The 21,206-nt window shown below is 34.4% G+C and overlaps 1 protein-coding gene across 11 annotated transcripts in view; it reads left to right on the forward strand.

Annotated features, from left to right (window-relative positions):
- SLC9A9 (solute carrier family 9 member A9) overlaps positions 1-21,206 on the forward strand; it is a 693,980-nt gene that overhangs the window by 20,567 nt on the left and 652,207 nt on the right. For 4 of the 11 annotated variants that reach the window (XM_023260486.2, XM_023260485.2, XM_019810605.3 and 1 more), the window contains one exon: positions 1,563-1,655. In XM_023260486.2, the coding sequence (XP_023116254.1) occupies positions 1,608-1,655 (48 nt within the window). In that variant the 5' untranslated portion in view covers positions 1,563-1,607. Of the gene's footprint in view, positions 1-1,562; positions 1,656-6,600; positions 6,714-21,206 lie in introns of those variants that run through there. The other 7 variants (XM_045037481.1, XM_045037479.1, XM_023260487.2 and 4 more) reach the window with 3 other exon arrangements.

Raw genomic sequence — 21,206 nt, forward strand, 5'->3', positions numbered from 1 at the left:
ATTGATATTTTTTAAAAATAATTTAAAAAATCAATGATCTAAGCTTCTATTTATTTTTTTATTTTTTTTATTTAAAAATTTTTTTTAACGTTTATTTATTTTTGAGACAGAGAGAGACAGAGCATGAACAGGGGAGGAGCAGAGAGAGAGGGAGACACAGAACCTGAAACAGGCTCCAGGCTCTGAGCTGTCAGCACAGAGCCCGACGCGGGGCTCAAACTCAGGGACCGTGAGATCATGACCTGAGCCTAAGTCGGACGCTTAACCGACCAAGCCACCAAGGCACCCCTAAGCTTCTATTTGAAAAGGTAAAAAAAAATTAAGTCCAACATAAGTAGAAGGAATGAAATAAGGAATAGAATAATGAATCAAAATAATAAGTTAAAAAAAATCAGTTGAACAAAGATCAGTAAAATTGATAAACCCCTTGCTAGGCTGATCAGAAAAAAATGAAGACAAAAATTGCCAAAGATAGGAATGTAAAAGGAGAAAACTCTATAGAGCTTATATACATTAAAAGAATAAACGGACATATTTCATGGGAAAATTGATTACTTAAATTGATAAAATTGAAAATGTCTAAGAGATCAGTTGAACAAAATTGACACAGGGAAAAAATAAATATATGAAAAATTCTCCTATTAAAAAAAATGAAATTTATTATTTAAAAACTCCCCACCTCTAAAACAAAGAAAAACATCACTCCCACGTGGAAGGACTAGTAAATTTAAGAAAATATTAAAAGAAAAATGACATTAATGTTACATAGATTTGAGGAAACAGTGGGAATGAAATACTTCCGACTCATTTTAGAAGTCCAGCATTGTCCTAATACCCTAAAACCAGACAGAGACATTGCAAGGAAACAAAACTACAGATCAATATCCCTCATGAACATAGATGAAAAAATTTTTATCAAAATATTATAAATCTAATCCAGCAAAACATAAAAATAATATATCATTACCAAGTAGTACTTATTCTAGAAATGTAAAATTGATTTAACTTTCAAAAAAAATACAGATATTTAACTTGAAATGGATCAGAGATCTGAACATAAAGGCAAAAACTTTGTGACACTTCTAGAAGAAAACCAAGGCAAAATTATTACAGAACTGGGATAGAGAAAGATTTTTGAGATAACATGCCAAAAGCTCCCATCATAAATGCAAAAAATGTTAAATTTACTTATCAAAATTAAAAACTCTTTAATTTTTAAAATGTTTTTTGTAAATTTTATAGTTTAATAAGTTATTTAATAAAATAAGGAAATAAAGTGACTGGGGCACTGGTTATAAAGTTATTGAGAGAGGGGAGCCTGGGTGGCTCAGTCAGTTGAGCATCTGATTCTTGATTTCGGCTCTGGTCATGATCCCATGGTTCTGAGATCAAACCTCGCGTCAGGCCATGTGCTGAGCATGAAACCTGTTTGTGATTCTCTCTCTCCCTCTGCCCCTCTCCCTTACTCGTGCTTGCTCTCTAAAATTAAAAAAAAAAAAGTTAAGATTATTGAGTGAACATGTGGGATTTGAGATATAATTGTTTGAATACATAAATTTCAGGCATCGATGCGGAGATCATCCTGATTCTGTTGACATCCTGAAGTGATGCTCAATGCCAGGAAATCTCTTCAGTCTTTAAATTTATCTGTCAAGGTAAGGCCACACTTCATCCCAAGGTAGGATGCGAAAAACAGCTATATGTCTTAGGACTAACGTAAAATCTCATATTCTTTTGTAAAAATCCTTTAATGATTCTGACTTTCCTACTCCTTTTCTCCTTTTCAGTTTCTTCTTAATTATCAGCTGTTGTTGGTTTACAGTGCTCATCCAGCTTATCCTTACTGAATTGTTTTTCATTGCTTGATGCTATAGAGGTGCTGAAAGATCCCGTAGTGATAACTGCCTTTCTTCTTTTCTTCCATGCTTCCCTCTCAGGATTGTTTTATTATCCATTCCCTACGTGTAAATCTGTATTATATAGTTTTTGTTCTGACACAGGTACAGTCTTAGTTCCTTTTGGAGTGGATTTAATAAATGTTATTGTTATCACTTTAGGTTTTAAAACAGTATCTTTGTTTTATTTTTCCCAAGTATTGAGATATAATTGACATACAATATTGTATAAATTTAAGGTGTACAGCATGGTTTGACTTACATATTTGTGAAGAGATTACCACGATGAGTTTAATGTTTATCACCTCATATAGATACAAAAAAAATGAAAATGTCTTATTCTTTGTGATGAGAACTCCTAGAATTTATTCTCTTAACTACTTCCAAACATACCATACAGCAGTGTTAACTATAGTCATCATGTACATTGCATCTGTAGTACTATTTATCTTATAATTGAAAGTTTGTAACTTTTGATCACCTTCATCAGATTCCACCCTCCTCCACCGACTGCCTCTGGTAACCACACATCTGATCTTTTTTTTTTTTTTTTTTTTTTTTTTTTTTTTATGACTTTGGAGGGTTTTTTTGTTTTTTTGTTTGTCTGTTTTGGTTTTGGTTTTTTATTTTTTTTTTTTAACGTGTATTTATTTTTGAGATAGAGAGAGACAGAGCATGAGCCGGGGAGGGGCAGAGAGAGAGGGAGACACAGAATCGGAAGCAGGCTCCAGGCTCTGAGCCATCAGCCCAGAGCCCGACGCGGGGCTCAAACTCACGGACCGTGAGATCATGACCTGAGCTGAAGTCGGACACTTAACCGACTGAGCCACCCAGGCGCCCCTAATTTTTTTTTAATGTTTATTTTTGAGAGAGAGAGAGAGAGGGTGTGTGTGTGTGTGTGTGTGTGTGTGTGTGTGTGTGTGTGTGAGCAGGGGAAGGGCAGAGAGAGAGTGAGACACAGAATCTGAAGCAGGCTCGAACTCATGAACCACAAGATCATGACATGAGCCGAAGTCAGGCACTTAACTGACTGAATCACTCAGGCACCCTATTTTTTTTGTTTTTTGTTTCTTTAGATTCCACATATAAGTGAGATCATACAGTATTTGTCTTTATTTCACTTAACATAATGTCCTCAAGGTCGATTGGTGTTTTCCCAAATGGCAAGATTTTGTTCTTTTTGATTTTGAATAATATTCCATTGTATAAGTGTGTGTGTATGTGTTTATATGTATGTATGTATATACTACAACTTTTTAAAAAAAACTTTATTCTTTATTTTTTTTAAATTTACATCCAAATTCGCATATAATGCAACAATGATTTCAGGAGTAGATTCCTTAGTGCCCCTTACCCATTTAGCCCATCCCCCCTCCCACAACCCCTCCAGTAACCCTCAGTTTGTTCTCCATATTTATGAGTCTCTTCTGTTTTGTCCCCCTCCCTGTTTTTATATTATTTTTGTTTCCCTTCCCTTATGTTCATCTGTTTTGTCTCTTAAAGTCCTCATATGAGTGAAGTCATATGATTTTTGTCTTTCTCTAACTTCACTTAGCATCCAGTTCCATCCATGTAGTTGCAATATATCACAACTTTTGTATCTATTCTTCCATGTATGGAGACTTAGGTTGTTTCCATGTCTTAGCTATTGTAAATAATGCTATCATTAATTAGCATAGGGGTGCAGATTATCTTTTTCACATAGTGTTTTCATTTCCTTCAGATATATGGTAGTTCTAATTTTAAGTTTTGGAGGAACCTCCTTACTGTTTTCCATAGTAGCTGTACCAATTTACCATCCTACCAACCATGCACAAGTGTTTCCTTTTCTCCACATCCTTATGAGCATTTGTTATCTCTTATCTCTTTTATTATGGCCATTCTAACAGATGTGAGGTGATATTGTGGTTTTAATTTGCATTTCCCTGATGATTAGTGATGTTGAACACCTTTTCATGTACTTGTTGGTCATTTGTATAGCTTCTTTGGAAAAAGTCTATTCAGATCCTTTGCCCATTTTTTAAATTGTATTATTTGGGGGGCTCTGCTATTGAGTTGTATGAATTGTTTTTTTATATTTTTGGATATTAGCTCCTTATCAGATATATAGTTTACAAGTATTTTTTTCCTATTTTGAAGTTTGCAAGTATTTTCCCCCATTTTCACTTTAGTCAATTTTTTTGTTGTTTTTGTTTTTGTTTTCTGTGTAGAGCTTGTTAGTATGATGTAGACTCACTTCTTTATTCTTGACTTTGTTACTTGTGCTTTAGGTAGGTGTCATATGCAAAAAAATGCCGAGACCATTTCAAACTTTGTTTCTGTGTTTTCTTCTAGGAGTTATTTGACTTCCAACCTTAATACTTAAGTCTTTAATCCATTTTGAGTTCATTTTCGTGAGAGGTATAAAACAGGTGTTTAGTTTAATTATTTTATATGGGAATATCTACAATTTTTCCAGCACCATTTATTGAATAGACTGTCTTTTGTCCATTGACTATTCTTGGCCCTCTTGTGAAATATTTGTTGGCTATATAAGCATGAGTTTGTTTCTGGTTCTTGATTCTGCTCCATTGGTCAATATGTTTTAATGCCAGTATCATATTATTTTGATTACCATACTTTTATAATATAGCTTGAAATCAGGAAGGGTGTGATGCCTCCTACTTTGTTCTTTTCTCAAGATAACTTCTCTTTTAAATATCCCATTAAGAAAATGAAAAAGCAACCCATAGATTGGGAAAAAAATTATGTACATATATCTATTAAATTATATATGTATATAATTATATAATTTATGTAATATAGAATGTATTTATATTGTAATTATATTTTATAAAAATCATATGTAAATAATATGTAAGTGGTAAATAAATACTGAAAAAATGTTCATTATCAATACCCATCAGAAAAATGCAAACTGAAAGTCAAAAGAACAAATGACTGTATACCCTTAATATGGCCAAGATGAAAAGGATTAGAAATACCAAGTATGGGTAAGGATGTGAAACAACAGAAACTCAAACAATGCTGGTGGGATTGAAAAATTATATAACACTTTAGAAAATGAATTAGCAGTTTCACAACATCTTATTTTAGAAGGAATTTACACAAATAAGTCAATGTCAAGAAATAACCCAACAATTTACCTTTTTCCAAAAATGAAGAGAAAATTATATAGAAATTCATCCCAGAAACAATCAGTGCTAGAAGGCTATGAAACAGTATTTACATTTCCTCAGGAAAAGTAAGAACATCCTAAGAATTTGATACTTAACCAATTATTGCACAAGTTTAAGCTAACAGACATTTCAAACCTATAAAAATTAGAGGATATATTATATTGCTTTTAGAAAGGAAACCACTTAAATTATTATAAAGAAAATAAAGAAGCCTAAAATTAAACCAAAGAAAAACCAAAAACTTGTAGTAAACATTTAAAAAGTAAAAGAAGAAAACATAAAATAATTTGACAGAACTAAGTCAAATATATCTCTCAGATCAATAAATTTATATGGAATAAACTTACCTAGTAAAGAAAACTCTTAGATTGAATCACAGTGCAAAACCCAAGTATAAATTGTAGATTAATGAGATCCAATCTAATCCAGAAAGGTTAAAAATTAATAGTTGGGTATAGACATAGCTGCAAGTGCCCACAAAATGAAAATAGGGGATATTTGTGCATGTTTTCCCCCCAGTTGTATTAAGAAATAATTGACATATATCACTGTATAAGTTTAAGGTGTACAGCATGATGGTTTGATTTACATGTTATAAAATTATTGCCACAGTAGTTAACATCCACCATCTCATATATATACAAGAAAAAGAAAAAGAAAAAAACAATGTCTCCTTGTGATGAGAACTCCTAGGTTCTACTCTCTTAACAACTTTCCTACATACCATACAGCAGTGTTAACTATAGTCATTATGCTGTATATTACATCCATATTATTACTTTATATGGTAAAGATAAATATAAGATATAAGGTAAATATAAGATAACTAGAAGTTTGTACCTTTTTGACCACCTTCTTCCAATTCCCCTCTCCTCACCCCTGTCTCTGGTATCCACCATTATGTTCTCTTCTATGAATTTGGTGTTCTTTGTTTTTAGATTCCACATATAAGTGAGATAATACGGTATTTGTCTTTGTCTGACTTACCTCTTTTAATATAGTGCATTTAGGTCCATTTATGTTGTTGCAGATGGCACGATTTCCTCTTTTTTATGGCTGAATAATATTCCATTATATATATACACCACAACTTCTTTATCCATTCATCTATCAATGGACACTTAGGTTTGTTTCTATGTCTTGGCTGTTGTCACTAATGCTGCTTTGAATAAGGGGAAATAGATGTTTTTTCAACTTATGTGTATGTTTATATGTATCAGTTTTTTCACACTAATTCCTAGATGCTTATCAATTCCATTTCCTCTTCCACATGGGGTCACTATCTTTCCCAGCCCAGACTGCAATATGGGTATGGTCTTGTGACAGGATCCTAGCCAAAGTAACTTGATGGACAAGATACACCCACTAACAGGCCTGATAATAAAATGTTTCATGCAGTCTTATCACTTTTTCTTAAGTCGAAAGACTTAACATAAAATCTGAGGGGGCTATAGAAGATGGCCTGAACTAAGTTGCTCTTTTCAAAATATCAATATATAATTGATAGATTATACTTATTCCTCTAGAGAGTATGGCCCTGCACACCAGAAGGTGACGTCTTCAGTGGTGATTTCCTCGTTCCAGGGCCCATGTCTACTTAAATACCAACTACCAGACATCCTGAAGCTTCAGGTGAGAGGTAATGTTGAAATATTCCTGGGTAAGGCAATAATAAAATCCATTTTCATTAACCTACTTTATTTCATGTAGAGGTTATGAATCATCAAAGCCTTGTACAACTATTAATATTTTCAGGTCAGTCCAACCATTTAATGAGAATGATCTCATTCCTATCACATCCCTTTGTCTAGATAATTTCTTTTTCTGTACTGTGTACTAACTCTTGACATAAGATTATGATTTGGGGTCCTTCTGGCAGCAGATCTTTTAACTATAAACTAGTTGCCAACTTTTAGTTACCACTTTCATCAGTAAATATATCTTGTTACTATCTCCTGGAACCACTTTTGAAATCTCCCCTTTAACCCATCTGCAATTCCATGATTTTCTTGCACACAAAGTGGAATTTTATGGTTTTTCTCTTCAAGATCTAAAGAATTTCTGGCTATGACATAGATATTTTTTGCAGATTATCTGGTGATTATAACTAGTGATAAAGTGTTGAATTGTATCAATGTATTAGAATGTATTTGAGCAGTAAAATAACACATTTTAGATTTCAAAGTCCTGTTGAACTTCTAAAATCTCAGCCTTACCCAATCACTGTTGACAAAATGATGGATGTTATACTCCTTTAAATGTTTCCTTATGAGATAATTTAAATTCCCCCTGCTTCCCCTCCCCTATCTGTCTGTAATGTTGTACTTCCTTGGCTGAAATCAAATATTACTTTAGAAGTTTGGGCAACATAATGGCCTCCCTTGTCTTTTAGACCCTTGATTCTGGTGAAGTTTAAAAGTACATCAATGAATGTTAATTCATCCTCTGTTACACTTATAAAACTGGCTCATATTCTCCAAGTCTGCTTGCCAATGTTATTCCCATATCTAAAATACCCTATTGTTCTCCGAAAGTGAAAATAAAAAGGTGCTTTATTATGAAGAGCATAAACATTTTTTTCACTTAAAGATTGTGCTACATCTTGACAATTATCCTTCTTGTTTCTCCTTAACTGCTTCTGAAAAACAGGAGACACAGTCCATTAGCTCATAGTTCCTAGAAAATAGTAAATCCCTAAACAAATACTGGACCTTGTTAAATGCAGAGGATTTATTAAAATAGTAGTTGTATTACTTTTCTCAAGCTTAGGTGGCTTAAAAAAAGGACGCCAAAATCTATTGTCTCAAGTTCTGGAGGCTAAAAGTCTAAAATCAGGTGTCTACAGGCCTATGCTCCTCTGAGGCCTGTAGGGCAATACTCCCTATTACATCATTCTAGCTTCTGGTAGTTTGCCAACAAATTTTGGCATTCTTTGGCTTGTAGATGCATTACTCTGTCTTCACGTGGTATTCTCCCTGTGTCTCCTAGAAGCATTCTTCCTTTTGAAACTCAAACATCTGGACCAACAGAGTGTAAGGTTGTGGGTACAGAAAGCAAAAAAAAAATATTGTTGGTGGACACTAAGAGTAACAATGAGTGATGTCACTCCCATATCATCCAGGAGGCTATTTATGTTTACATTAGCATCCAGTATATAGTGTTGGTTCTCCCATAACCAAGATTCACAGGTCCAGGAATCAAGGGTAGAACTAGGGAAATGGGAGTGAATCCTATTACTATTTAATACAACTCTTTTCTGTACTCCAAAGGCTGACTGATAATGGTGTTTTACTGATTGGTTAAAATTCACTCTCTAAAAGAAGAAAAAAAACTTTCAGCAGTAAATAATTACTAATATAAGTGCATAGTTATATATTGCTTACCCTGTAATTTTTTTAATTTTTAAATTTTATTTAAATCCAAGTTAGTTAACATACAGTGTAGTAAAGATTTCAGGAGTAGAATTCAGTGATTCATCACTTACATATAACACCCAGGGCTCATCCCAACAAGTGCCCTCCTTAATCACTCATTTAGTCCATCCACCCCCACCCAACATCGCTCCAGCAACCCTCAGTTTGTTCTATGTATTTAAGAGTCTCTTATGGTTTGCCTCCCTCTCTGTATTTTTTTTTAATTTTTTTAAATGTTTGTTTATCTTTGGGAGAGAGAGAGACAGAGCGCGAGTGTGGAAGGGGCAGAGAGAGAGGGAGACACAGAATCTGAAGCAGGCTCCAGGCTCCAAGCTGTCAGCACAGAGCCCTACCAGGGCCAAACTCAAAAACTGGGAGATCATGCCCTAAGCCAAAGTCGGATGCTTAATTGACTTGAGCCACAGAGGCGCCCCTGCCTCCATCTCTGTTTTTGTCTTATTTTTACTTTCCTTCCCTGTGCTCATCTATTTTGTTTCTAAAATTCCACATATGAGGGAAATCATATGATATTTGTTTCTCTGACTGACTTATTTCACTTAGCAGAATGTACTCTAGTTCCATCCATGTTGTTGCAAATGGCAAGATTTCATTCTTTTTGATTGCCGAGTAATAATTCCATTGTGTGTGTGTGTGTGTGTGTGTGTGTGTGTGTGTGTGTGTGTGTGTATACCATGTCTTTATCCATTTGTCAGTTGTTGGACATTTGGGCTCCTTCCATAATTTGGCTATTGTTGACACTACTGTATACTGTAAATTTTAGAGGAGAGTTGAGTTGCTGTTTATTTGCGCTTTATCTGAATGCTTTATAGTTCTCTTTTTTTTCCATCTGTCAGTGGTTACTCCTTATTCTTACCATGTCACATATCTCATTTATCTTCATCAAAGACAGAGAGAAAAAGATAAACCCAATCACCTTAATAGCTCAAGAAAAAATAAACAAATATCACCAGAGAAACAAGTCAAAAAAATAATAAAGAGACAAGAATTTTGACTCTATGTTCTTGAGGTTGAAATACTTTTTCACTAGTTTATTGTAGTGAGGTTAACATCATTGCCATTTGCTTTGAATTCTTGAGTACAGGATATATATTTACCAATAGAAGAGTATGTGGACACTATGCCATGACTTATTTACCTCTCATTGGTGTGTAATTTTATTTATGAAATACTTTTACATATATTATGTTATTTATACAAAAGACCTTTGAAGTAGATTTAAAGCTTTTTTACCAATAAGAAAACTAAGGTTCAAGGCAGTTAAACAGTTTGTGTTCAACCATATAACTGGTTTAGTGGCAATATGAAGCTCCAAATCTTTTTTTTTTCCTAGTACAACTCAGGTTTGAAAAAACTTTACAAATGGAATACTCTAGCAAATATTGAAATAGAGATTATTTAATGTATTAAAATTCTCCTTTTAACCTTTTGAAACTAATGCTACTTGTATTAACCTCATTCTAAAAAATACAGTAGATTAAAAATCTACTTTTCATTCATCGTTTACCTTCATTCTTTTTACATTGATTTTCTTATTTTTGAGAGAGAGAGAGAGAAAGGGGCAGAGAGAGTGGGACAGAGATTCCCAAGCAGGCTTTGTTGTACAGAACCTGATCAGGATTCAAACTCATGAACCATGAGGTCATGACCTGAACTGAAATCAAGAGTTGGTCACTGAACTGAATGAGTCACCCAGGTGCCCCTCATTCATCATTTACCTTTAAAAAATACTTCTGGATTGTTTTAATATTAAATTATATGATAGAACAATTTTAAAAAATCTTTTAATTTTATCTAAATCCAAATTAGTAAACATATAGTGTAATAATGGGTTCAGGAATGGACTTTAACAATTCATCACTTACATATAACCCACAGTGCTCATCCCAACATTAAGGAATGCTCATCTCCCATTCAACCCATCCCCCCACCAAACACCCCTCCAGCAACCCTGTTTGTTCTCTGTATTTAAGAGTCTCTTATGGTTCGCCTCCCTCTGTTTTTATCTTATTCTTCCTTCCCTTCCCTTCCCTTATGTCCATCTGTTTTGTTTCTAAAATTCCACATATGAGTGAAATCACATGATATTTGTCTTTTCTCTGACTTATTTCACTTAGCATAATATACTCTAGTTCCATCCAAATTGTTGGAAATGGCAAGATTTCATTCTTTTTGATTGCTGAGAAGTATTCCATTGTATATATATATACCACATCTTCTTTTTCCATTCATCAGTTGATGGACATTTGGGCTCTTTCCATAATTTGCCTATTGTTGATAGTGCTACTATAAACATTGGGGTTCATGTGCCCCTTTGAGTCCATTTTTGTATCCTTTGGATAAATACCTAGGTATGATTGCTGCATCATAGGGTAGTTCTATTTTTAATTTTTTGAGGAACCTCCATACTACTTTCCAGGGTGGCTATACCATTTTGCATTCCCACCAACAGTGCAAAAGTGTTCCCCTTTCTCTGCATCCTTGCCGACATATAATAAAACAATTTTAAGAATAAAAGTTACAGCTGAAAATTATCATTTCTTTTTTTAAATGTTTATTTATTTAATTTGAGAGAAAGTTTGTGCACACAAGTGAGTGGGAGAGGGCAGAGAGAGACAGACAGAATCCCAAGCAGGCTCTACACTCAGCATGGAGCTGAACACAGGGCTCGATTTCATGATTGTGAGATTGTGACCTGAGCCAAAATCAAGAGTTGGACACTTAACTGACTGATCCCCCAGGAGCCCTGAAAATTATTTCTTGATCATGAGAAGTTCTTTTTAGCCATAGCCTAAAAAGACCTCATGCATCATCAAAATAATTTTCATAATTATTTCGTGTATCAATCCTAAGGACATTTAAAAAGTTGTAGGGGCAATATTTCCTTTTATGTATGTTTTCTGTAGTAAAGGATTATAATTCATCAGTGCCAGTGTTTAGGTCATAGGTAGAACTCCCAAAGGAAGTAATTCATTTTGAAAGGAAATGACTGCCCGCCCCACTTTGTTTAAACCAGTCCAATGTATTAAACTTAATAGAGGAAAAAAGTACATCTTTATATATAGATGATAATCTAAATTTATATCTGCAGCTCTGAGATCCAGATATACATATCTACCATAATGACCCTATCCACTGGGATAATTATTATGCACCTCAAACTTAACCTGGTCCTTCCAGAACTCTTGTGTCAGTCCTTTATCTCCATCTTAGTAGAAGCTGAATTCCAAGATACTCTTATTTCCTCTTTCCTTCACACCCTATATCCAACCTATCTGAAACAACTGTTGGATTTACTTTCAAATTATATCCCAACCACTTCTTAAAAACTCTACTGCTACTGCCCTAGTCCAAGTCACCATCATCTCTCACCCTAACTACTACAGTAATCTGCCTCTTTTATGGCACCATCACCCTACCAGCAAGTCTCCATAAGGAAGCCAGGGTGATATTTTTAACAATGTAAATTAAACCATATCTCTTACTCTGCAGCCCAGAATATGGTCCCATGTCCTTATATTGGTTTAAGGAGCTACCTATACTTCTGTATGGCCTCATCTTGTATCACTGTCCTCCTACCACTGCTGTAGTCACACTGTCTTTTCAGCTCTTCCTGTGAACACACCAAACTTGTTCAGACCTCCTTGGTATTTCTTTTACCTTTCACTGGAGATATTTGCATAATTTCTGTCCTCACATCATTCAGGTGTCTGGTCAGGTGTTCCTTGAGAAAATTTTCCTGATTGCTCTAAAATGCACCCCTCCCCACTACTTAATTCCTTTGACTCCTTGATTCATTTTCTTCATAGGAAGTGTTTAATTTTTGCTTTCACACTAATTGTCCCTCTTGCATGAATAGGAGTTTTACCTTTTTCATGGCTCCATCTCTAGTGCCTGGTTCAGTGCCCAGTGCTTGGACAGAAATTTAGGTATTTTTGAATGAATGGATGAATGCATTCATTTAAATATTCATAGTTCTAAAATTGAAGCAAAATAGTTTAATTTAATAATGTATAATGCTAGCTTAATAGTTACATTGCTTTAGAAAAATCTCAGTTAAAATTATTTGCAATTTGCTTCTCTGAAGAGTTGATCTGCTGAGTGACTCAACCATTAATAGGCATGCCTTATGGCAGATGCAGGGATTGCAAAAAAAAAAAAAAGGCTAAGAATATATAATTTGTCTCCATCTACAGCAGTGGTTCTCAACCTTGGTCATATATTCGAATCATCTGGGGAGGTTGTAAAAGTCTGATAACCAGGCCAGATCCCAGAACAAGTAATTCAGAATCTTTGAGGGTTGTATCTAGGACTCCATTAATAAAAAAAAATTTAAAAAAATCTCCCCAGCTGATCATAATGGACAACCAAGATTGAGGACCACTGATCCGTGAGGCAGGGGGTTTTGCAAAACTATTCCTGATACTGACAACAGTAAAGGAGGTATTCCAATACTTGTTAAATTAATTAATGAGTGAGTTAGTGAATGAATGGGTGAATGTAAAGGATGTTGATAGCCAACTGAACTCCTGATCACTGCTTAAAAACCATTCAGAGGGTTGGGCCTACCAATAAAGTTGCTAGATTTAGCAAATAAACATATAGGATCCCTAGTTACACTTGAAATTTAGATGAAGAAGGATCTTTTTTTAAAGCAATGTATGTCCCAAATATTTCAGGGAATATATACATACTAAAAAATGGATTCATTACTTGCCTGAAATTTAAATTTAAGTGGGCATCCTATATTTTAGGTGGCAACTCTACTTGTTACTAATGAAGGAACAGTTAAGGTTGTTCTCTTGTAAAATTCAGCATGTTATTAAAATATTTAAAATAATTCACTGTTGAAGTGGTAATTTAATCCTCTATCTTCAGCTGTACAAAGGTACCATAAAACAGTCTATTATCCTTAGGAATGAATTTAATTTTGTCTTTTTAAGCTATTAATAGAGCAGTCATAAAAATGAGGTGAGTTCTTATGCATTATAGATTTTCCAAATGAGCTTAGAATTTAGATTCTTCAGTATCTGTTTTTGAACTATCAAATCTTATACCTAGAATAAAAAAATAAAATTGTAAGTGTTTTTAGGACCTGTGAAGTACACTTTCAGCATAACCTCTGAATCAGGGACTATATTTTGCATTCTCTTTCTACTCCTATGAAGTGTGAGAAAGACAGGTATTCTTCAGGCCATAGACCTTTATTTCTTCCTAGCTATATAATACTGACCAGCTAAAACTAAGATTAAATGGTGATAGTGAATAAAACTTGACCTTAATGATGGAAAAACAGCATAATTGAAACAAATCAGTTGAATAATTGGTCATTCAAGCAGAAGTCTCAAAGATACTACCATTTTCTTAAAGGATCCATAAAAGTTCTCACCTTTTGCAAATGCAGATTAATAGCCTTCCACCAGTGGGTGGCATACTCATGTGTTCAGAAATTCTCCATTGGGTGGGTGACCCAAAGAAGTATTAATTATGGTATTAGAATGAATTCCATTCATTATAAGTATGGAAAGAATAGAATGGTGAAAAGGCAAAACAGGAAAAGCTATTCGCATTTCTAACATTTTCATTCTCCATTGGGGTTACACAGTATGGACTAATTCTATGCTTCCTGCAGAATTTGCTGGAAGTGACTTGCTGAGAATTAGATGGTAAAAAAAAAATTGATTTTCTGTGAACAATGTCTTTTATTGTTTTAAGACCTCTTCTTCAAAACTTGCCCAAATGTTGTAACAAAAATCATACTTTTGCAGCAATTTTTCTGGTTATATACCATTTCTTTCTAGACATTTAAGCAACCATCCCTAAATCTAATGATGGACAAAAAAAAAAAAAAAAAAAAAAACCAAAAAACAAAAAAACAAAAAAACAAAAACCAAAAGCTCAGAAGAGAAAAAGGTCTATTCAAGTATAAATTCTAATTCATCTATCCCATAATTCTGAGACTATTATAATAAGGGTACCATCAGGCAAGCTATATATTTTCTGCATATTGCTCTGGCTGACAATCTGCAGTGAGGGTACAAGAGCATTATAACTCAAATAGATTTTTCTGACATGGGGTATATCTGGCACCCTGCTCTTTCATAAACATTACTGCCTGTTTTTCAGAGCTTGAGATGACATAATTGTAGGTTTTGTAAATTTTCAGCAAGGCACACTATTTAAGATATCTGATGTAGGCATTACATAACTTTGAAATACAAAATTTCAAATTTTGTTTTTAGAAAGACTGTCTTGGGGCAGTGAATCCAGGTGGGAAGTACTTAGCTTTATTTTGACTTTCAGTAATCCTCATATTTATTTTGCAATTCAGTACAAAGGTGAATACTCTCAATTTGAGAAATTATACATAGAGCTATTTGATTCCCTCTGTTTGTCAAGTTTCATACATATATATGCATACATGTGTTTTTTTAGTGTACTGATTTTATGGTTTAAAAAAAATTTTTTTAACATTTATTTATTTTTTGAGAGACAGAGAGAGACAGAGCATGAGCAGGGGAAGTGCAGAGGGAGACACAGAATTGGAAGCAGCCTCCATGCTCTGAGCTGTCAGCACAGAGCCCAACGCGGGGCTTGAACTCACGAACAGTGAGATCATGACCTGGGCTGAACTCATCACCTAACCGACTGAGCCACCCAGACACCCCTGTGGGTTTTTTTAAACAGGATACCTATGGTGGTGGTAATAATAATAATAATAATAACAACAACAACAACAACAATAATAGCTATTTGCTGAAGTAGTATAGTTAAGGTTAAAGGCACAGGCCTTGGGAGTTTTTCTTCCTGTGTTCTGACCCCAGCTCTGCCTAATAGCTATGTAGCTATGGCAAAACTAACCTCTCTAAACCTTAATTTCCTCATTTGAAAATGAGATAATGAAAACAGCTACCTGTTAGCACTGTGTACTAATTGAGAAAATATATGTGAAGTCTCGGGCATGTAGTTGGCACTAGATGATTGGTAGCTGCTCTTCTAAGGGTAGAATTTGTAAACTGGAAGTAAACACTTTAGTGAACTCATCTCTGAATTAGAGCTAATAACAGTTGACTACCTTTAAGGCTTTTGTGAAGATTAAGTGATGTAAGGTGTATATGATACACTGAGCTTAGTGGCTGGCACACAGTAAGCATGTCAATCAATGGGAGCCATTGTTTTATTATTTTTTTTTTCAAGTACCATATATACTGCATTTCCAATAAAAATATCATTCTCATTATATTGAGAAGAAACTTGGGCCAAAATAGGCTAGAAGGTAATTGGGTCAACAAGTCGAACCCTAGTCTGGCTCCAATGCCCCACATCCTTTCATGACAATCTACTTAGCTCTAACCAAAGGTCATTCCAACATTAAGAGAGAGGACACTGAGAGACCAAGAAACAAGTTTTATTTCAATTCAATTGCTCAGAGATGGGACATGCTTCCTACTATTTTGCTGATTCTCTACCATAGAGTAACTGAAAAATACATTGTTTACTCTAAGTTTTGAGGCCTTTTAAAAAAATCATAATGATGCTATTTTTTATCATTCAGACAATGAGAATAGAGATTGCATAACCAAATAAAGAATGAAAGAAAGCAGTATCGTGTTCTTTAAATTCTCCAAAATGTCTGATAAAATTATAGACTTTGTTGTACTTTTTGGTGCATTTTAAATGAGCAATAAAGCTGATATTTAAAATTAGAAGTATTTTGAACAAAGATGTTACATGAAATTATTATTTTTACTTCTAATGTTTAGTTTTTACCTCAAGTGTTTACAAAATGCACGTGGCTAAATATAAATAAGTCAGTCAGTTGGTGTTCCAGATGTCTTGGGAAATATCCAGATGTTTGTGATCTTAAAAAGGGATATTTTCAAAACAACCATTTTATTTCCCTACTTTTCAGCTGCATGTGCTAGCTTAGCTATTATACTGACTTAGCTATAATTTGCTCTTAATGTAAAATAACCTGAGTCTTTTCATAGGGAAAATCTGATTCCAAAAATATAAACTTTAAGTCACTTTGAAAATATTTTAGAAAATTAGAATGGAAAGGAAAAGAAGGACTATTTAAATCAGGGGTTGACAAAGCTTTTCTGTCAAAAACCAGGTTGTAAATATTTTAGGCTTTGTCAGTCACGTGGTCACTCTTGAAAGTACACAACTCTGCCTTTACTAGACTTGATAGGCATGGCTGGATTTCAGTAAAATTTTATTTACAAAGCAAGCAGTAGTGGGCTGCATTTGATTGGCCTGTGTGTAACCATGCTGAAGATTCCAGATATATTCTATTTTGCATAATAAGTAAAAATTTGCCAACATAAGTTAGGGAGAAGAAATTTTTAAATAGTAGCATCTATCACTATCCAGTTGCCCTTGGAGATGTAATGGTTATACTTCATTTGCTTCCCACCTTCTTACTCCCCCTTCTCTGACCTCCTTTGTCTCATAGGAGGTTGACCTTAACAGACTGAATCACCCTCAGACTTTTGAGTGACATATGCTAAAAGAGAAAAATTCTTATAACTCTGGAGTGACTCACTCAGACATAGATATTTCACTGCCTTCCCAACCTGAACTGCCGGGTCCTAAGGGAAATCCACACTGGGCACAAATCTTTCCTCTCTCTCAAACTAAAGTGTATTGCTTCTCTGTTCTCTCAGGGTAAGCTTCCTGCTGATTCTCACTTAGAAAATACCTGATCAATCTGCTGAGTATAAACTAACCCTCAGGGAGGGACTTCTCTTTATTAGAGGATTTCAAGATATGCCTTAAAAAGTAAATAAGGAATTTATGAAGATGGGGCTGACAGCTACCCTGGGGAACACGGTGAGGCTAAAAAGCCATTCTGGTAACTCCTACCTTAGAGAAAATTCATTATCCATAAGGTCAACCTTGATACTAGTAACAAACCAAGATTTGGGGACCCAGGTATTTTTGAATCACCTCACCAAATACCCATTAGGTCTTTTAAAACAAGTGGTGTAATGTTTATTCATCTTTGATACCACTTTAATATTCTGTATATATTTTTTAATTAGTCTAAATTGTCAGGTGTTATGCTACCATGATATAATTGAAAGGTGATGAAATAGAACTCAAGTGGTAATTTTTTTTTTATGTTATCTTAATGACAATTAGAGATGTTACTGGTTTGACTAGGTATGTGTATGCAAAGAATCTGCTGTTGAAAAAAAAATCACTTTAAAACTCCGTTAATGAACCATTTGTTCATTAACAAATGTACTTCCTGAAATGCACTTCTTGGAGCACTAATCTTATGAGTCTCTGTAAAGGAGTGTTCAAAGGCTAACTATAGCCTGCTCTTAAAGGATGGCAATGCACAGGAGCAGATTAAAGGCTCTGGGAGGTATTACAGTAACTAACCTGTTTAAGTTTCTTCACAAAATATTTCCCCAGCCTACTTAACCATGAAACCTTTTTTGAATGTGATTTATTAACACTTCATAGACTTTATTTTGAGAAATGCTGGTAAAAGGTATTAAAATATCTGGTTTTAGTCACTAGGAAAACTGCCGCTATTTCATTCAATTATTTTTGGCATCTATTAGTTGATTTGAACATTTGTTATTTAAAATTATCATCTTTGAAAAGATTTAAAAAGAAAATATAATAAGATATTTCCTTAAATGTCTGGTAAACACAGCTTTTGCCTGCCTCCAAGTATTAGGATTTGTAATTGTATGTGGAGGGATTAATGTCCTAAACAGACTTTGTGTTTTGAGCAGTGGGCAAAGTAGGGTGGTCATGGGAGTATCTAAAAGGAATGAAAAATATAAGGAAATATTTTGAGTTGGGGTGCCATGTTGGCTCAATCGGTTAAACATTCTGACTCTTGATTTTTGGCTCTGGTCATTATCTCACTGTTTGGGAGTTCAAAACCCACATCAGGTTCTGCGCTGAGTATGGAGTCTGCCTGGGATTCCCTCTCTCTCCTTCTCTCTGCCCCTTCCCCACTTGTACTTTCTCTCTCTCTCTCTCTCTCTCTCTGTCTCTCTCTCTCTCTCAAAATAAATAAACTTAAAGAAAAAGAAAAAGAAAAAATATTTTGAGTTGATCCTAACCCTGAATTTTGTGTTTAGAGCTTTGGCTATACCATATATTATTTTTTCTTTCCAATTTTATATTTATTCTCAAATTTTAAATATAGTGAAAGTTATATTGAAACCAGTGATATAATCATAGCCACAAATTATAATTTCAGGGGTATAGGATTTTGTGGTGGTTGGACTACAGACAAAGACATACTTACACTGCCACAAAACTACAGCAAAATTAACTGGAGTAGCAGAATTTCATTAATTTCCCATTTAAAAAATTTATCTTAAAAGGCCATTAATTTCCAGAGATATTATCGAACTTCATGAATAATTTATTATGTAGAATGTGATGAGAATTTCAATACAAGTTTTTGACCACCCATGAAGAAAATACTGGCTGCACATGTGGTACTTATCATTTATGTTCATGTTGTTATAAATGAAATAATTCTTTGAAGCCAAAGGCATCTAAATCTAGAATTTTACCTAAGCAAAAAATGCATATTTTGAAAATATTTTAAATAAAGATATATTTTACATATAGTAATATACACAAATGTTAAAAGTAAAGTTGGATGAATTTTTATATACATATAAAATCTCTATAACCATCAACAGATCAAGATCATCCTTGCCAGAAAGTTCTCTTCTACTCCTTCCCCATTGATACCCATCAATCCCATAGCATTATTTTGACTTCTACTACCATAAATTAATTTTGCCTGTAAAATACATATTTTTAACAATGTGTTTTTATTGTTGTTAACAAATGTATAAAAAGGAAAAATTACTGCTTGGGTACTAGTTTGGGGCAAATGAATATAAAAAAGAGAATAGTGGTTATATATTTAATAACAATAATGATTAGGTTGTACTTACAGGCACCCAGGCATACTTTATCAAAGTGATCTAAAATATTTGCCAAGACTTTAGGAGTTGTCAGTAGCTACCGATTTTATGTATGCTTTGCCTGCAGTTCAGTTAAACTCATGACTGTTTCTGTATGAATAAATTTTTTATGTTCTTTGAGTCCATTATTAGAGGACTAAGAGTACAGGTGAGACAAATGTACTTCTGTCAAGAATTTTATAATCTAATATCTGTAGATCTTACATGCCTTTCATCATTCACCCTTATTTGTTTTATTAGGCTTTCTCTCCTAACTAGTATGTTTAAAGCCAGTCTAGGATTGGAATCTGGTTCTCCACAACTCTTACCCTATGGTTACATCAGCCTAGTAAAAAGAAAAGTAAAAGATCTTTCCTTTGGCGATGGACCACAGAGATGTAGCCACAAAGCCAGATGCTCTTGCTCAAATGGAACTTTGCAGGCCCTGAACACATGGTTTCTGGGAAAAACCTAAAGGGCGTGATTTTCCACAATGTGTCTGCATAGACAAGATGGACTTCAGAGGCTGGAATGATAATAATTATACTTTGTATGGTCTTGAGTTTTCCTGCTTCCCAAGTTGGTTTTGAGAAGGAGCACAATGTGAATGAAATAAGCTCCTCAAGACAGAATTCTTTGGGTGCTGCTTTTCTGGCCTGCTGCCCAACTCTGAACACTAGAATTCTGTCTATAATTATCAGCTGGGGTTCAGGCTAAAGATCGAGTAGACCCTCTATAGTTTTAATCTCTTCATGCAATATTCTATGCTGGTTGCTGCTATTTCTGGTCAATATCCCAACCCCATCTTACTCCTCTATTTCCCTGATTGAGTGTAACAAAAGCCTTATAAAAGAAATGATAATGATTTCTGTATCTTCCCTTTAATTTTTTAAATTATTACTCCATCTAAAAAAATTCTGTTTTTTCAAAGATATTTGATTCAATCTAGTTCCCTCAATATCCCAAACTTAAAATTCAAGTTAAAAATGTACACCTAGAATTTTGCCTAGATATGATTTTTTTTCTCTTAAGTATTCTTTTTAAACTTAATTTAAGTGAATTCACTTAAAAAAAATTTCTTTTGGCTTCTGTTATATGCTTGACACATATCCTAAGTCCTGAGGAAGCAACAACAAATAAGATCACAGTTTGTAAGGCAGACGTTCTCAGAGGAGCTGACGTCAGAGAGAAGGGGTAGATCTGGGAACATTTTTTCCTTTCTTTAAAAAATTTTTTTAATGTTTATTCATTTTTTTGAGAGAGAGACAGAGAGACAGAGAGAGAGAGAGACAGAGTGCTAGTGGGGGAGGGGCAGAGAGTGAGGGAGACACAGAATCCGATGCAGGCTCCAGGCTCTGAGCTGTCAGCACAGAGGTCGATGTGGGGCTCCAGCTCACAAACCGTGAGATCATGACCTTAGCCGAAGTCAGACCTTAACCAACTTAGCCACTCAGGTGCCCCTTCTTTTCTTTAAAAAAAAAAAAAAATCCCACTGTACTAGGAATGTTGAGAAACACATGTAAATATTGTGGTGTGGCTGTTTCCCCAGCATCTATTTGTCTCTTCTTAGAAACCTTCCTGAACTTTCATTTTGGTAGCCACAACTACTTTATGCACCTCTGGCTCTAGGGTAGGGGAGGAAGCTTAGGTCTAAGATAGAAAACATATTATCATGTTCTGATCTCAATGATTGGTTAATGGCTGCACCACCATAATAAGTAAGCCAGGTTAATACATAGAGGACAA

The sequence above is a fragment of the Felis catus genome, chromosome C2 (genome assembly GCF_018350175.1).
Source record: "Felis catus isolate Fca126 chromosome C2, F.catus_Fca126_mat1.0, whole genome shotgun sequence".
Taxonomy (NCBI): domain Eukaryota; kingdom Metazoa; phylum Chordata; class Mammalia; order Carnivora; family Felidae; genus Felis; species Felis catus.